The sequence below is a fragment of the Schistocerca serialis genome, chromosome 8, assembly GCF_023864345.2.
Source record: "Schistocerca serialis cubense isolate TAMUIC-IGC-003099 chromosome 8, iqSchSeri2.2, whole genome shotgun sequence".
Lineage (NCBI taxonomy): Eukaryota > Metazoa > Arthropoda > Insecta > Orthoptera > Acrididae > Schistocerca > Schistocerca serialis.
In genome coordinates, this window is record NC_064645.1 from 237167729 (window position 1) to 237187163 (window position 19435).

The following is a 19435-nucleotide window of genomic DNA, read 5'->3' on the forward strand; positions in this document are numbered from 1 at the left end:
TCTACATAGCCTCCTGAATAGAAAATGAATTTTCCCCCGCGGATAGGCAGTTTCTTGATCCCAATTTCGTGGAATAAAAGCTGCTGTGACACCAGCCATTTGCGCGCGTAGACTTCCGACAGCGCCATCGTCGTCAAATCTTTGTCCTCGAGCTGCTTGCTATAGTGGTGCAAACAAATGAAAATCGCAGGCCTCTCAGTCTAGACTGTAAAGAGGATGCTCTATCGTGGTTCACCACATTTCTGAATTCTTCCTTGAGTTCGGGCACCTGTGTGGGATTGAGCGTTCTCATCCCGGATTGGAAATGCTCACCTTTTCTGACGATGTGCAAAAGTTGGCAGTAGTGTGCACCGTTCATAGTACGATGCCCGTGGAGAAAAACTACCAGAAGAACTCCTTTAAAATGAAAAAAATACTGTTGCGAAAACCTTCCCCGCGGAGAGACGGGTTTTGACTTTGGAAGGTGCAGATTTATTCTTTTTGCCCTTTTTGCGCGGTTCCATGCTGCTTTTTTTCCGATTCCTAGGTGTAATGGTACACCCACGTTTCATCGCATGCGACAGTCCAGTGCACAAAATGCTCCCTTTCAGTTTTGTAGCGTGTCAGTTGCCGTTTGCGCACCTCGAAACTACGAAATTTGTGCTGTGCGGTGAGTAGACGAGTGACTCACTTTGCGGGGACTTTCTGAATTACAGGGTTGTTAGTAATGATCGCCAACAACCTTGCCGCACTTTTAACACCGGTTCCCATCACATCAACGAAGTTAACCGCCGTTGGGCTTGGCTAACTCTAGGATGGGTCAGCGTCCAGATCTGCCGAACGCTGGGTGTACTCAGCCATTGTGAGGGCTTGACTGAGAAGCAGTGAGAAGTGGCGGCTCCGGTCACGAACACTGACAACGGCCAGGATAGCGGTATGATGACCACATGCCCCTCCATACCCGCTTCCAGTGATGCCTGTCGGAGGTCAGTCGCTACCATTGGACCTTACGAAGCTTTTCGGACGGAGCAGTACTGATCGCGTGAGCACTACCGTGTCTTATGCGAACCTCAGTAGCAATTTCGGGAACTGTTATTCGACGATTGCCTTCAGTAAGCTGGCTAGCAATGCCCTGGTCCTCGTGCGATGTCCGTGAGGAGCATTCTCAACGGCCTCTCGTCTTCATAAAAACTGTTTTAGCTTTGCGGTACACTTGAGTCTACCGTAGTGTGCTGTCCCCGAACTGTCACACCACTGTTTTTCAAATTTCGGGCGGTTTTACGCACTTGATCATAATACGTTGCGCAGCAGATGACTATACTCATTGCTCTGACATTGTGAATCTAACTACAGGCACCCCACCACACCTCGACAGGCCCGCTAAATCGCGCTATCTTGGTTCAAATGGCTCTGAGCACTATGGGACTTAACATCTGTGGTCATCAGTCCCCTAGAACTTAGAACTACTTAAACCTAACCAACCTAAGGACATCATACACATCCATGCCCGAGGCAGGATTCGAACCTGCGACCGTAGCAGTCGCACGGCTCCGGACTGCGCGCCTAGAACCGCGAGACCATCGCGGCCGGCGCGCTATCTTGATCCTGTAGGTAATGTCTGGGAGTGCTACACGCAGCTAAAGCCACTCATTGGAAAATAAATCTCACAGAGCTACGAAATTATGGGGAAGCTTTACCCGCTGTTCGAAATAGTTCAAGACATTTTTCACGAGAGTAAGAGCGGGCGATTTAGCGAGCCAATCGGAGGGCGGTCCTGTGAACATGGCTCTTCTCATCTTGGAAGAGTGCCCACAGCATAGGCATCGTGAAGATATTGAAGAAAGGAAAACAATTGGTCACCATGTATGTAGAATACAGCGGAAAATTGCTCGTTTCGAAACACAAAAAAAAAAAAAAAAAAAAATAATATGTTCCTCTGTAAATGACTCTGACTGAAAAGTAGGGTACCAGCTGCCTCATTGAACCTTTCGTAGCACAATCTAAAAATTCTCCCAAAAATTTTGGCATGCGAACACATTCCAGCTGTATCTAACGGGCAACTCACGTCTCGCTCGCACAAGCTCGCGCAACTGTAAGACGCTCATATCCACTATTGCATCCCCGTACGTCACTCTTGTCCAGCCACTCCCTCTTGCCCATTTCCGCTCAACCATTCAGTCAAATTCACAATCACTCTCTCTTTGTGTCTCGCTAATTGTCACTGCCTTCTGCCTCAAAGCCACGGTCTCCTTTGTTCTGTCCTATTATCACTGTCTCCTATCGCTGTCGTTGCCTCCCACTTGCTATTCTTACAGCTATTACCTCATTCATTCCGTCCCACTGCTCCTGTCTCTTCTCACTTTCATTATGTCCCTGTTCCTCATTTATCAATGGCACTCATCTATTTCAGCGTTTTACGAGGGTGAGTCAAATGAAAACCTTAAATATTTTTTTTAGATATTATTTATTGTGCAGAAGTGGTAAAAAGCTGTATCACTTTTCAACTTAATCTCCCCCACGCTCAATGCAAGACCTCCAGCCCTTACAAAGTGCATAAATTCCTTTGTAAAAAAAATCCACTAACGCACCGCCTGGCGTCCTCTTCATCAGAACAGAACTTCTTTCCTCCTATTGCGTCTTTGAGTGGTCCAAGCATATGGAAATCACTTGGGGCAAGGTCTGGTGAGTATGGTGGATGAGGAAGACACTCAGAATGCAGGTCTGTGATTGTTGCAACTGTTGTACGGGCAGTGTGGGGCCTTGCATTGTCATGTCGCAATAGGACATCTGCTGACAGGAATCCACGTCGCTTTGATTTGATTGCAGGCCGCAGATGATTTGTTTAGGGGATCTGTGTATGATGCACTGGTGACAGTGGTCCCTCTAGGCATGTAATGCTTCAAAATGACGCCTTTTTTGTCCCAAGAGAGAGTTAGCATAACCTTCCCGGCTGATGGTTCTGTTCGAAACTTCTTTGGTTTTGGTGATGAAGAATGGCGCCATTCCTTGCTGGCTCTCTTCGTTTCCGGTTGGTGGAAGTGAACCCAGGTTTCGTCCCCAGTAACGATTCTTGCAAGGAAGCCATCACCTTCTCGTTCAAAGCGCCGAAGAAGTTCTTCACAAGCATCAACGCGTCGTTCTCTCATTCCATAAGTCAGCTGTCGTGGCACCCGTCTTGCAGACACTGTGTGAAACTGGAGCACATCATGGACAATGTGGTGTGCTGACCCATGAGTAATCTGTAAACATGTTGCAGTGTCATTCAGTGTCACTCGGATGTTGCAGTGTCATTCAGTGTCACTCGGCGGTTTTTCATCACCATGGCTTCAACTGCTGCAATGTTCTGTGGAGTCACAACTCGTTGTGCCTGACCTGGACGAGGAGCATCTTCCACTAAATTCACACCATTCACTGACTTCCTACTCCATTCGTAGACTTGCTGCTGTGACAGACATGCATCACCGTAGTGAACCTTCATTCATCGATGAATTTCAGTAGGTTTCTCACATTCACTACGCAAAAACCGAATAACAGAACGCTGTTCTTCCCTGGTGCAAGTCGCAAGTGGGGCGGCCATCTTTATACTGATACTGCGACGGTATTGTGCATCTGCACTATGCTGCCACCTACAGGCCATTCCGCTCGCTGTTTGTAGCACGCTTACCAACTTACAGGATTACGGCGCGAAATTTCGATTTGTTATTACAAATTTAAGGTTTTCATTTGACTCACCCTCGTACTTATCTTTATTTCTCTTCCACTGGCACTGTTTCTTCACTCTTTGCCAAGGACTGTTCTCTGACATTCACATATGTTCCACTGCCACCGTGTCCCTCTCTTTCTCTCACACAGCCATTGTATCCTTCGTTCTTTCAATACCTCAATCACTGTCTACTATCTTCCAGTATTTGTTATTGTTCTGTCTCTTTCCCTCTGCACATATCCTTTTCTCTCAGAATAAAAAAACCGCGTATATTTACGCATGCCAAAATATTTGGGAAAATTTTTAAACGTACTGAGGAAGGTAGAATGAAACAGCTGGTACCCCACTTTTGGGTCAGATTTTTAAACGGGAGCGTATTCTACTCTTTATGCTGGGATAGGAGCATTTTCAGCTGGTTTGCTTCTTTTCCGTACTACAGAAGGCAGTGTCACTCATATGAAAAGAACTGTACGAGTCAGTAAAATTTTAGTGAATTTGAGATAACGCCAAACTAATTTTTCTCCGCAGACCGGACTGTAAGTGCACAAAAATTTTGCGTGTGCTTCAGAGCAATAACAGCATAGGGTTCCCAGAACCTTTCTGATGCTGACTGGGACACTGTACAACATATTTATCCGAGCCTCGTCACTTTGTAAACTACGTTTCCGCCTCAGACCGTACTTTACGTGTACAAGTAGGGTAACTTTGAATCGCTTTATCTCGGAAACATAAAAATATCAAAAAAATCTTCGAAGTTGTTCGAGATCGGGATCTTAGAAATATATCGCAAAAATTTCAGCAATTTGCTGTGCATATCAGTCTTGGTATCGGCTGCTCGGTTTTGGTACCCAAAAATCATGCTTCTCAGTTTTCTCAAGAACCGAACATGAACTAAATGGCGCCTACATAAGCCCCTGCTGTGAGCAACGGTCTTTGCGAGTTAACAGACTCTGAATGTCCATGGCATGCATTTCCATTCTCACTATTTTCTCGGAATCTGACTGAGATGGACCGGCATTAACCGACATCAGCAACTGCTGTCGGTTTTAAAACTGATTTTCATTTACAAGGCGTGAATCTCGTCTCCAGTCAGTGTCTGCTAGGATCGTTCTACAACCATTACTCTTACACCGTCTTACGCAGTTTCTTGTAGACACGTTGGACAGACCGGGTTGCTGCATCAAAAAGCCATGCAAATGCTTCCAGAGTGTAGTCATACGCAAGTGAAAACATAACAACTCCTTCTTTGCTATTGTGTGTTACATAACGCGTCGACCCATCTCTGTGTGCTGATTCGATACGAACGACTAGTACACATACATCACCCCACGGACTTGACATAGCGATGGAGGGTCCCATGGCTGCCTACAAAGCGACCGTTTACGAAGATGAGAAATATTTTCTCCGCCGAGCTTATCTTCCCTGTGTGTGTGTGTTTGTGTGTGTGTGTGTGTGTGTGTGTGGCGCGCGTGTATGTACGTGCGTGTGCATGCGTGCGTGTTTATCCGTGTCGTGTCCTGCGTCCGTGTGCTTGTGCGCTTGGCTGCCTTAACCTTGCCGGTGCTCGTGTGTCCAGTCTGGCGAGCGCAACATCTATGACAGAGGGTGCTTGCGCGCGGGGGAGGAGTGGGTGGAGGCTAACCTGGTGCCCGTGGCGGGCGCGGCCGTAGGGGTGGCGGTGCTGCAGGTAACAATAACCAGCGTCCCGGCGCCTCCCGCACTGCGTGCATGTCCACTGTACGTTCCGCATCCTGCATCTTGCGTGCATGTCTCTTTGTTTCACGGCGTGGACATTGCGCGTGCTCCCTGTGCGAGACTAAGGCTGACACGTGTATGTCGCTGCAAATATCTCTTGTTCTTCACCCAACGGCAGTGTACGCGAATGTAATACTGCAGCGTTCAAGTATGCCACAAAAACATTATCAAATGTAGCATGTCAAAGGTGAGTAAAAAACACAGTTCGTGATGAATTTTAATGGTCTTGATCGCAGTATTGTAATAAAAGCTAGATGATAAGTGGTTTCGGTTGACCAGCAACCATTCTCAGGTCGTTCTTGCTCTGTAATAGGTAACTAAGTAGAGCGCTAATCACAACATCAATACTAAGCGTAACTTGTAAGTATCCAGAGGCTGGCCAAAGCAAGACTGTTAGCGTATTAAATCAGTAGGAGAATGTGTACGTTAACAGTCGTGCTTTGAACAGCCTTTGGATATTGAGAATAACGCATGTTAACGATGTGTTGGTTAGCATTGTACTTAGTTACCAATTACAGGCCGGCCGCTGTGGCCGAGCGGTTATAGGCGCCTCAATCCAGAACCGCTCTGCTGCTACGGTCGCAGGTTCGAATCCCGCCTAGGGCATGGATGTGTATGATGTCCTTAGGTTAGTTCTAAGTCTAGGGGACTGATGACCTCAGATGTTAAGTCCCATAGTGCTTAGAGCCATTTGTACCATTTGAATCAATTATAGTGTAAGAAAGACCTGACTGTGTTTGCTAGTCAACCGAAACCAGTTATCATCTAGTTATTACATTATATTGCAAGCAACACAATTAAATTTTACAATAAACTTTACAGATCGCTATGTCTCCATCACCGGACGGTGTTAGATAGTACAAAAAATACAATTTTTGCAAGGAGTCACTGTACGCATACAAAGAAAATTATTGTACAATTATTGTACAATTCGGTGTGACAGCTAGCAGACTCACTAGACTGTGTTAATGAGAACATACGTGCTGGCTGATCTGCAGTTTTAAGGAAACCATTTGGTAAAATAGGTCTCATACATCTCATAGCCTCATTCATCATCTTCGTGATGAACAGCCTGTCGTTTCATTAATGGTGATGACATTTCGAAATTAAGTGACTCATTGAACAAAATTGGAGTATTTTCCAATGAAAAATATGAGTCTCTATGACTTTACATTTGGTGTATGTTAGGGTATACAGTGCTGTATACGAGATGTAGCTAATACACTGAGTTTTCCTGTAAACTTGGGAGGAGATCTACATCTTTAGTTAAAACTTGAGAAAATGTATTGTATGGAGCGCACAAACTTTTATGGGCACGAATGATACGGCGAGAGTAAAATGATCATAACATCTCTCGTATTTTATAAATACTTTGAGATATTAATAGGAATTTTGGCTAATGGTAGCATACGAAGAGGAGACTATTTTACCAGAAGGTTAATATGAGAGCCTTCCTTATTTACTACGATATAAAATCATCCAGCGATATTTTAGTGAAATTATGTAATTTTTTTAGGGCCGTCGATGGCTGGTGAAACGAGCTGTGGGTATTGCAACAAAATAAGTGAAGAAATTCCATATATTTTTATACCATGTATGATCTTTTTCACAAGCTATTGACCTGTCTTGGCCTCAGTTGCTAGTTTAATAATAAACTGTTTCAGGATTCTGTCGCGATTTCAACTGCATTTGAATCATAGTGAGATGAATTTTTTTGTAAACTCCACTGTATTATCGCACAGGAAGAAAATTTTAACATCGCAACAAGGAAGTGTTGGTTTTCTCAGAACTCTTGAGAACGGATTTCACTGGAGACCCGTTGGTTGAGCGACGGTGGCACACGTTTCCTCTGCTGCTCCCTTAGGCTCACTATGCGGCCAGTCTTTGACATTGCATGAAACACAAGCATGTTTCTTCGAATCAAGTAGTATTTCTTACGACATTGGGCCTTGCCGAAACGATCTGCAAATGCGCTCATATATGTGCAAAAATATAAAACAACACTACAAATCACAATTTATTTACTGGAGGTAAACGGCTTCGGTTATAATAACCATTATCGGACCAAGTTTCTGAAAAAGATAATACAAAAATGGCTTATAAGACCGAATGACATTGTAAGCAACAAAGAATCTTAAACATTTGTCGTCGTTGGTAACATACATATAAATAAAATAAACTCAATCCAGACCACGCCAGTGCACGGAGATGCTGTGAACGCCATAAAGTGTCCGCCACCAACTGCAGACTAGATAGCGAGGAATTGAAGTTATAAAAACGTCGCTCCACCCATTTTTTTCTTTATCAATCATCTCTCTGGTTTAATGTGGCACGCCACGAATTCATTTCCTGCATCAACCTCTTCATTTTAACGTAACACTTGCACGCAATGTCCTAAATTACTTCTTCGATATATGACTATCTTTGTCTTCCTCCAAAGTTTCTATCCTCTGTAGATTCCTCAAGTACCATGGAAGTTACTCCGTGAAGCCTTAATAAACGTCATATCATCCTATCTGTTATTCATGTCAATCTCTTCATAGGATCTGTCCACGCCGATTCTGTAGAGAACCCCCTGATTCCTTATGTTGTTGGTCCACCTAATTTTCAACATTCTTCTACAGCACCGCACCTCAAACTTCGATTCTCTTCTCTGTCGATTTTTCCACAGTCCACGATTCACTTCTATACAATGCTGTTCTCCAAACAAACGTTCTCGGAAATTTCTTCCTCAAATTAAGGTGAATGGTTGATAGTAGTAAACATATTTTCACCTTGAATGATATCTTTGCCAGGGCTAGTCTGCTTTTGATGTCGTTCTTGCTTCTGCCATCATGTGTTATTCTGCTTCCAAGGTAGCAGAATTCCTTCATTTCGTTTACGTCGTGGCTCTTAATTTTGATGTTACGTTTATCGTGAAACACTCGCGATCATATTGGCTATTGTTTGCGGTTGAATAATGCAACAGTCTCGCCTTTATTTTCAATGGTCGTGACCTAATGTATAATCGCTGATCCGTTTTAACTGGTACGGTAGTTGTTACTGCTCAATAATACTATGTCTGAGAATAGAAGTTGTGCAATAATGAAGGTAGTGAAAGTTTTCACCAACTGAAATTCCTGTATTTTACATCTACGTACATACTCCGCAATCCACCATACGGTGCGTGGCGGAGAGTACCTCGTACCACAAGTAGCATCTTCTCTCCCTGTTCCACTCCCAAACAGAACGAGGGAAAAATGACTGCCTATATGCCTCTGTACGAGCCCTAATCCCTCTTATCTTATCTTTGTGGTCTTTCCGCGAAATGTAAGTTGGCGGCAGTAAAATTGTACTGCAGTCAGCCTCAAATGCTGGTTCTCTAAATTTCCTCAGTAGCGATTCACGAAAAGAACGCCTCCTTTCCTCTAGAGACTCCCACCCGAGTTCCTGAAGCATTTCCGTAACACTCGCGTGATGATCAAACCTACCAGTAACAAATCTAGCAGCCCGCCTCTGAATTGCTTCTATGTCCTCCCTCAATCTGACCTGATAGGGATCCCAAACGCTAGTTTAACATAATTGGAAAGAGCCACCACCATCGTCTTACACATCTGTTAACGTGTAATCTCGACACAGCAGGTCACATACCTTGAAATATCGTCACATGATCTTATAATAATTTGCACACGTTATCCTCACGGCAATCCATTTCACGGCGCTGTAGACGCGAACGCATAACATCGGCACTCCGTGTTTATAATCAGTTTTTGGTAAAAAGTCTTTTTCTTAACGCCGTTACAACAACCACTTACACACTGACTGAACTGTATATGACCTCAGTATCACTCGCTGGGCGTATTCGGCACTTGACCATCGATTCTTGACCTGTCCTCTACCTGTGCGAGTAAAATATGGTTCTCTCTGAAGAAGGGACCAAGCATTCCGTCGAATCGCTAATCTCGTTACGGGTACACCTTATTGTCATCGTCTTTCTTCCGTTTTCTGTCAGTTCATAGTGTATACTCACGTGACTGTTCTTTGCATTCAACAAGTCCAGCAAACATATTCCTCTCTTTCACCGAGGATAACAATGACATCAGCGAATCTTGTGGCTGAAGTCGTTTGACCCTGAATTTTGATCCTACTCCAGAATCTTCCTTTTATTTCCGTCTTTGCTTCCTCGATTTGTAGGGCTGCAGCGAAAGACTTCATTCCTGTCATATACTTTATCTAATCCGACCACGTCGTTGTTGGTCTTTCTTTCTTGTTTTTGTCTCTTTGTTCCTGATCTGCACACGAAACGATTAAAACCTAAAAAATAGTATGTACAGCATTATGTTTTGGTATACTGTACATGCTAATTGAAGGTTTTAATTGCCTTGTATAATGATACCTTGGGGAACGATGGATGAAACGTTGCTTTCATAATTGCTACCCGTGCTGATCAGTCATCAGTTGGTGATGGATACCCTCTGATAGTACACAGCAGCTCCAGGCAACGAAGCACTGGGACCTGTGCAATTTTTTTTCTTAAGGTTGTTTTCTGTTTGAGATTCGTGTTTCGAATAGTATAGCATCCACTTGTATGGCCAATTTTTAAATATTTTTCCAGAATCTTGATCTGACGATGGTTACTCTCTTATAGCAGATACACCAAATTTCAGCATTATGCAGAAAATTCTAAGTGATTATCAGAAATAGAAAAAGAGCTGTTCTCGTCATGTTGCCTTAGACTCGCACATGTAACGTGTATGTCTCCTGCTGCTGCACACGAGTGTTGGTATGCTGCATGTTTACTGCATGTTGAGTTAGGTCCTGGCGGCGGGGCGGCCTACTAACTGACTCAGGTAAAGCTGTCCGCGGCTGCAGAGTGTGTACGAGTGTGTGACTTTGCAGCAATACGACGTGGCCAAGATCATCAACGAGAAGGGCTGCATCCAGGCCGGCGAGGAGTGGATCGAGCGCAACCTGCTCGTCGTCGCCATAGTCGCAGTGGCCACCGCCTTCCTGCAGGTCTGTTACCTTTCGCTAGCGCTCTCTCTACGTAGCACGCCACGCTGCTAAAGAGGTAAGCGTGGAGGTGATCTTGCGACAGCATCACTTCGGTGTCATCCAGAAATCTTATCTTTTGTACCATATTGCTGTTGTCGCACGAGTATTAATGGATTCTTTCTCCGCTGCCTGGTATAACATCTGTATCCTCATAAATACTCTGCAAATGACTGTGATGTGCATGGAAGAGGGTACTTAGAATGGTACCACAGGCTATGGTTTCTTCCCGTTTCAGTAGCGTATGGAATGCGGGAAGAATGTCTGCACAGATCTCTCAGAATTTGCTAGTCTTCGCGATGTTATGGTAAGTGACACGTAGGAGATGAAGAATCTTTACATTATTTATCGTAACTTTGTAAGCAGCCTTTCGCAGCGTATCAGTTTCATACTTGACCATGTAAAGCACCTATTTTAAACCTTGTACGTAGACCCCTGCTAACTTTCCGTCTAGCTCCTTACCTACGTCCCTGCCCTTCAAGCGCAGTCCATTACCAATTGAGCTACCAAATCACGGCTCGGGGGCAGTCTCAGAGCTGTAGGGAGACGATGTATTCCCTGTACCTGCGTCTCATATAAAGTTCTTGAGCACTTGTGGGCAACCGGCACCCTGTAGTCCAGCCTACGGAAGAAATTCCTGGGCGAGAGCAAGACGCTCGAATTGTACTTCACCCTGCCATTTCGTGCGGTGCTTACAACATACGATTTGTGCCTATCATCTGCAGTGGTATATTGTCAATACTTCAATATAGTGACCGTCTGACGGGTAGTATTGTTATGTTGTCAGTACTAGGAATTTTGACGAACAGTGTTGATACCAACCAAAGTGTTCCTAGTACTACCAACACGTATTGAGCCTGTGAAGGCGAATTTTGCTAGTTTGGCCGATATGTCCTAAGTTCAAGCATTTTCAACTTTTAAGCGTCGCAAATCATACACTGTTTGATGACATTCATTTAAAACCAAAAAATCTCCCAACATAGCATCGATTAAGTGGGTATTCTACAGATAAAGGGAATGGTAACCAGCATTGGTTGCTGTACCCCTTATCTGTACCGTAGCCCAGTAATTGGTACCAAGTTGGGAGGTTCACAGCGTCTGCCATGGTACATTTACGCGATGTCGTCGTATTTCATAATTTTTCGCTTTTCTCTCCGTAGTATTAATTGCATTTCTTTAGGGATGAACATAAAATGAATATACTCTTAAAACACCTGTTTTGAGGCATAATTTGTTGGCTTGGCGTGTTGGGAAAGTGGTGCCATTCATAACACCATAATCTGTGATGTCAAAGACGCTATAGTTTTGACTTTATGCGCTTGGAGTTCAGCTGTCGCTTCACATGATTAGGTGGCCCACGAGGTTAAGTAAGTGTGTAAATCAGGTCTGCAGGTCACCAAATGTTGCCCATACCTTCCCTGGAGAACGAGGCTAGTAACAACATCACACACAGCACTACTTATTCCTAATAATGTTTCGGTATTCTAATGGGTAAGATGCTCAGGAACTTCCTAAAGACAGATGAATTTTTGTCGCTCTTGCTGTGATCTTCAAATTGCCTTGTTAATCAAGGTCATTAATCTACGTCAATGTGGTGGCGCTGGACTTGGAGGTGACTCAATTCGAACCATGGTGGTGGATGAAATTTTCATTGCCAGTATTTGCCTGGTAAGGGGAGGAGAGGTGCAGACGTAAAGTTTCTGCTCACTTATACCTGCGACAATGTCCTGGATTAAATTACAGAATTCTACACACTGTCCCTCAGGGACTCTCACCTAGTGAGTACGTGGCTGGCGACAACGGGGCCCCGAGCTGAGTCCTGGCATTGCTTCCACTTCCTTATGCCAGGCTCCTCACTTTTATCTTTCCTGTCTGGCCATCCTCGGCCAGCTCTTCTTCTTTTCCGACCCTGAGGCTATTAGGTTTCGAGGGCTAGGGGTCTTTCATTCTCCAACCTATACTTTTCATGCAGCGTCTGACCCGGAGCGGGCGACTGCGAAAGGCGTCTGCATCCCGTGTTAGGGGCGGCCTCCAAAACTGCGGAAGGCAACGGAATACCACTGCAGATTATCTTCCGTGCATAATGCAGTCTCCATTTTATACGCAAAAATGGCTTCCTCTCATGTTAAATCATTGCCTGGAGGTAAAATAGTCCCCCATTCGGATTTCCGTGGGGGGGGGGGGGGGGGGGGTACCTGGAATGATAGAACTCTGCTACAAGCAGGAAAACTAGAAAAACTTAAAAGAGAGATGGAAAAGAATCACATGGACCTCGTAGGAGTTGCTGAGGTAAGATGGAATGGACGTTGAGAATTACAGTCAGATGAATATGTATTGTGCTATTCAGGAGGAGAAATAAAAGGAATGAATGGAGTAGGAATGATTATGACAAAGGAATTGGCTAAATGTGTGGAATACGTGGACTGTGCAAATGTCCGAGTTATTGGTCTAAGGCTGAAAGGAGCACAAAAAGATTTACTGAATGTCCAGGTGTATCAACTTCAGACCATGCTGACCAAATTTTAGAGGGAACATACAGTGTAATAGAGAGAATAATGGACGAAAATAAAAAATTGTGCAAAATAGTAATGGAAGTCTGGAATGCCATTGTAAGAAAAGGGAGAGAGGGAAACATAGTAGGCAGTCATGGTCTTGGAAAGAGAAATGATAGAGGTGAATGGATAATTGACTTCTGCAGGGAAAGGCAGCTGATAGCGGTAAACATATGGTTCAAGAACCACTAGAGGGGGCTCTGCACTTGGAAATCACCAGGGGATAAATACAGAAACCAAATCGATTTTATACTGGTAGAAGAAAGATACAGAAATTGAATCAAGAAGGTGCACACATTACCAGGTGCAGATATTAATAGCGACCACAACTTACTTATGGCAGAAATAGAAATAAGAATGAAAAAACTGAAGAAGGCGACCATGGTGAAGAAGTGGGATCTAGATAAGATAAGATCCAACAAAGAATAAATTACAGAAATGCTGTCACGTGAGTTTACAAAGACATTACGGGACAAAGAACCACCTGATAATGTCAACGAGTACTGGAATATGCTGAAAGAAGGAATCATTAAAGCAGAACAGCAAAATATAGGATATGTAAAAGGGAAAAGGTAAAAAAAAACCATGGGTCACACAAGAAACGATTTCCAAAATGAAGGAGAGAAAAAAATTTAAAAATAAGAACACTGAAGATGCAAGAAAGATATACCGAAAGTTAAATAATGAACTGCGAAGAGAAACAGAGCAGGCTAGAAAAAAATTACTGAAACAGGAATGTGATGCAGTTGAAGAACTGGACAGGAAGGGAAGATACGGCTTACTATACAACAGAGTAAAGACTATGACATGGGAACAAAACAGAGCAGGAAGTGTTACTGTGGAAATTTTGAGTAAAGACGAAGAGGTAGTTTACAAAGATCGTGACGATGTCCTCCAGAGATGGGAAGAATATCTAAAAGAGCTATATGACACAAATCGCAAACCAGAAACTCTGGAACTTGAATCACACAACAGTTTAAGTGATGACGAGAAAGGACCAACCATTATAATGGAAGAAGTAAAGTCTGCCTTAGCTGCAATGAAAAATGGCAAAGCGGTAGGTACAGATACGATAACGTGAGAAATATTAAAATGCTTGAACTAAGATGGAATAAGAGAAATATTGAGGTTATGTAGTAAAGTATGTGACAGTAGTGAATGGCCTGAGGAATTTCAGATAACAGTAATGATTCCATTACCGAAAAAACAAGGAACCAAGAAATGCAGTGAGCACAGGACAATCAGCCTCATTTCACATGCAGCCTAAGCGATGTTAAGAATAATTAATAAAAGAAAAAGTAATGGAGGAGAATCTTGGCTAGGAGCAGTTTGGCTTTAGACGGAATACGGACATCAGAGATGCAATAGGGCTCCTACGTATATCGGGAGAAAGAGTTACTGAAAAAGTAAGAGACTTATATATGTGCCTCATCGATCTAGAAAAGGCATTTGACAGTGTGGTTTGGGACTAGCTGTCGACTATAATGAGGGAAAAAGATAGTGGACTGGAAAACCAGATGACTTGTAAACTCATTATTTCTTAATCAAAAAGCTTCAGTTAAAGTGAGAGGAGAAAGTACATACTGGATCGGACTAGGAAAAGGAGTAAGACAAGGATGCTGTCTATCACCTACTCTTTTCAACCTCTACTTGGAAAATATGATTGACCAGTGCTCATTAGATGACAAAGGAGTATAAATTGGAGGAAGGAGAGTAGGGTGTTTGAGATTTGCTGATGACATGGTCCTTCTAGCTGCAGGGAAAAAGGAATTGGAGGATTTGGTGGACACCATTGAAGCTAACGGAAAAAAATTGTGTAATAAAAATTAACACAAAGAAAACAAAAGTATTGGCACTAGGAGGAAATAAAGAAATAAAAATTATGCTGAATGGAGAAATACTAGAACAAGTGCAAAATTTTAAGTTTCTTGGAAGCAGGATAGACACTGACTGGAAGCGCACCGCAGAAATTAAAACGCAGATAGCAATGGCAAAAGAGGCATTTTATAAGAAGAGGAGAATGTTCTGCATTGGTCTGGACAGAGAACTAAGGAAGAGACTCATGAAATGTCTTGTATGGAGTGTTCTACTGTATGGCGATGAAACATGGACTTTGAGAAAGGAAGACAGAGAAAGGCTGGAGGCTTTTGAGATGTGGACATGGCGGAGGATGGAAAGAATAAGTTGGATGGACAGAGTAAAAAATGAAGAGGTACTGAGAAGAGTGGGAGATTACTAGAAGTAATGAAAAAACAAGAAAAAGAAATTGGATTGGGCATATATTAAGAAAGAATGACGGATTGATAAAAACAGTTTTAGAGTGTTATGTAGAAGAGAAAAGGAAGCGAGGAAGGAAGAGATTTCAGATACTGGATGACGTGATGGATAGTACAATATACAGCAGCCTTAAGAAGGAAGCAATGGATCGTAGAAAATGGAGAGGCAAAGGACCTGCTAAAATAGCAGAAAACTGATGATGATGACGCACTGTCTCATGGGGTGAGGTTATGTGACGACACCGTTGATGATGATCCGTCTGTCGGATGGGGGTGTCAAGTTTGGCGGCCCCCATAGTGCTATTCGAGTGACGGTACTAAATTTCAACTTCTCCTTCTCTCATTATTATCATCATGCAACACGAACAAAACATTACACTATATTTGAATCCACTTCATTCGCCTGTACTCTGCAAATAGATATACAAAGTGTGTCTCGCTTATCTACATGAAAGGGGTCAACGTGCGCCTACAAAGAACACCCTTTCCGACTGGCACCTGACCCACCCCGTGGGATAACCAGCCAGCAGTGCCATACTGCTTCTGCATTTGTGGCCTTCAGTCCGAAGGCTGGCTTGATGCAGCTCTCCATGCTACTCTATCCTGTGCAGTCCTTTTCACTTCTGCGTAATTCAGCAACCGACATCCATTTGAACGTGCTTATGGTAGTCAAACATTGGTCTCCCTCTACAGTTATTTCCCCACGCACTTTCTTCCATTACCAAACTTACGAATCCCTGATAACGCAGGACATCTCTTACCAAGCGATCTCTCCTTTCAGTCAAGTTCTGCCATACATTTCTTCTGTCCTCACTCTGATTCAGTACATCCTCATTAGTGTCATTAGTTATCCGCCCTACCCATTTAAACTACCATTAAAGCTTTTCTTGTTATTATTAGTCTCCATTTGGGAACTTCTCCAGTTCGGTCATAGTAAGTGTATTTTTTTATCCTAATAGCAAAATTCATCAATCGCTTGTAGTGTCTTATTTCATAATCTAATTACCTCAGTATGTCCTTTGTGTCTTTTCAAGACAATGCCCGTTCCGTTCAACTGGTCTTTCAAGTCCTTTGCAGTCTCTGACATCATTGCAATGTGATTTGCAGATCACAAAGCTGTTTTTTCTTCTGAACTTTAATCAACTCTCCAAATTTCACCATACTTTCCTTTACTGCTTGCTCCATGTACAAACTTAACGACACTGGGGATAGGCTACAACTGTCTCAACTATGTCCTTGCTTTTATGTAATTTGACTATTGTAAACACAGTGTGGTTCCTGTTCAAGTTGTAGATATATTTCACTTCCTGTGTTATATCTCCATTACCTTCAGAATATCGAAGACTGTGTTCCAGTCAACATTGTCAACAGGCTTTATTTCAAGCTACAAATACTTTAAACGAAGGTTTATCTGCCTCCACTCTGTTTTCTAAGATAATTTTGCAGATTCAATATTGCCTTGTGTGTTCCTACATTTCTGTGGAAACTAAACTGATCTTCCCCTAGATCGGCTTCCATCAGTTTTTTCCATTCTTCTGTAAATAATTCTTGTCAGTATTTAGCAACCATGACTTATTAAACACATCGTTCTGTAAAAGTGATACCTGCCAGCGCCTGCCTCCTTTGAAACTGAAATTATTGCATTCTTATCGAAGTCTGAAGGTATTTTAGCTCTCATACATATTTTTCTTAAGAGGTGGAATTGTTCTGTGATGGTATGTTCTCGTAAGGATCACAACAATTCTGAAGGAATGTCTATTCCGCTGTTTTGTTTCGACTTAGGCCTTGCAGTACTCTGTCAGATTCTTCTCGAACTGCCATATCTCCCATCTCATCTACATCTCTTCCCTTGCCAGAATACCGTCATAGAGCTTTTTCATTTGTATAGCATTTCTGTATAAACATTTCACATCTCAAGCTACCTTCCTTTACTTAGTAGTGGCTTCCCATCTACGCTCCTAAAATTCACACAAGTGCTTCTCTCTTCTCCAAACGTCTCATTAACTTTCCTGTAGTCTGCGTCTTTGTTTACTACGAATACTGTACATGCTTCCACAGTTTTGCATTTATCCGCTAGCCGTTCCTGCTTTGCCAGTTTGTTCTTTCTCTCTGTCACATTTTAGACGTATCTCTTACCTCTTGCCTGTTTCACTTGCCGCATTTTTATGTTTTCTCTTTCTGTCAGTTAAATTCAGTATCTTGTGCATTATCCATCGATTTCTACTGGGCCTTGTCTGTTTTCCTAGTTGTACCTTTGCTGTCTTGATTATACCAACTCTCAAACCTATCCATTCGCCTTCTGCTTTGTGAGTGTTTTCTCTTCCATTCTGTTGCTGTCTACTTCTGAGTTTGAACTTCTCAATAACCTATGATTCTTTCAGCTTATCTGGTTCCCATCTCCTTAATTTCCTAGCTTCCTGCATTTTTCAGTTTTGCAGTTAATATCCAATACATTATGATAAGAGTCAACGTCTGCTCCAGGAAATGGTTTGCAGTTTAAAATCTGTTTCGGGGTCTCTTACTACTATGTAATCTCTGTATCTCTCCAGTTTCTCCTACGTACGCGGCCATCTTTCATGGTTCTTGAATGGTGTTAGCAACGATTATATTGCGCTCTGTGCAAACTTCCACGGGGCAGATTTCCCTTTCATTACTTTGCTACAGTGTATGTAATCCTACTTATTTCAGTTACTTCTAGTCCGTCATAATTAAATTTTCGTCTTTCTTAACTACTTCAATATTTTCTTTTGCCTCATCGTACATTTTTTCAATCTCTTCATCATCTGCGGAGGTATCAGGCGTATAGATTTGCGCTGCCGTGATGGGTAATGGTTTTGTTTCTGTCTTGTATACAATAATGCGTTCACGATGCTGCTCTTAATGGCTCATCGTCATTCCTATTTTCTTATTAAATATTACACTAACTAATGCATTACCCCAGAATGAGATTTTCACTCTGCAGCGGAGTGTGCGCTGATATGAAACTTCCTGGCAGATTAAAACTGTGTGCCCGACCGAGACTCGAACTCGTTACCTTTGCCTTTCGCGGGCAAGTGCTCTACCAACTGAGCTACCGAAGCACGACTCACGCCCGGTACTCACAGCTTTACTTCTGCCAGTGCCTCGTCTCAGCAGGAGAGCTTCTGTAAAGTTTGGAAGGTAGGAGACGAGGTACTGGCAGAAGTAAAGCTGTGAGTACCGGGCGTGAGTCGTGCTTCGGTAGCTCAGTTGGTAGAGCACTTGTCCGCGAAAGGCAAAGGTCCCGAGTTCGAGTATCGGTCGGGCACACAGTTTTAAACTGCCAGGAAGTTTCATATCAGCGCGCCGGCCGAAGTGGCCGTGCGGTTAAAGGCGCTGCAGTCTGGAACCGCAAGACCGCTACGGTCGCAGGTTCGAATCCTGCCTCGGGCATGGATGTTTGTGATGTCCTTAGGTTAGTTAGGTTTAACTAGTTCTAAGTTCTAGGGGACTAATGACCTCAGCAGTTGAGTCCCATAGTGCTCAGAGCCATTTTCATATCAGCGCACACTCCGCTGCAGAGTGAAAATCTCATTCTGGAAACATCCCCCAGGCTGTGGCTAAGCCATGTCTCCGCAATATCCTTTCTTTCAGGAGTGCTAGTTCTGCAAGGTTCGCAGGAGAGCTTCTGTAAAGTTTGGAAGGTAGGAGACGAGGTACTGGCAGAAGTAAAGCTGTGAGTACCGGGCGTGAGTCGTGCTTCGGTAGCTCAGTTGGTAGAGCACTTGCCCGCGAAAGGCAAAGGTCCCGAGTTCGAGTCTCGGTCGGGCACACAGTTTTAATCTGCCAGGAAGTTTCATAATGCATTACCCGTATATGATTCTGAACACGTGAACAAAAGTCCTAGTCTTTCTGCTGCTGCACTTCACTAATTCCCATTACATCTAACTTCAGTCGATCCCTTTCTCTGTCTAAGTTCTTTAAACTGTTACCTGGCGAAAATATCGTTGTAATTCCAGATCAGAAATTTTTTCTCTAACATTTGTTAGTCAAGAGGCTGCATACATGGTAAACCATGCAGTAGTGTTGTATGTCTAAGAAAATTTAACAGCTGCAGTTTCTCCTGGTTTCAGTCATTCACAGAATTAACATAGCAAGAGATGATGTTACATGAACAGAGC

The 19435-nt window shown here is 43.2% G+C and overlaps 1 protein-coding gene across 1 annotated transcript in view; it reads left to right on the forward strand.

Annotated features, from left to right (window-relative positions):
* Positions 1-19435, forward strand: part of LOC126416945 (tetraspanin-5) — a 125863-nt gene that overhangs the window by 97783 nt on the left and 8645 nt on the right. The window contains exon 8 of the mRNA XM_050084824.1: positions 10316-10432. Coding sequence (XP_049940781.1) covers positions 10316-10432 — 117 coding nt within the window. The remainder of the gene's footprint in view (positions 1-10315; positions 10433-19435) is intronic.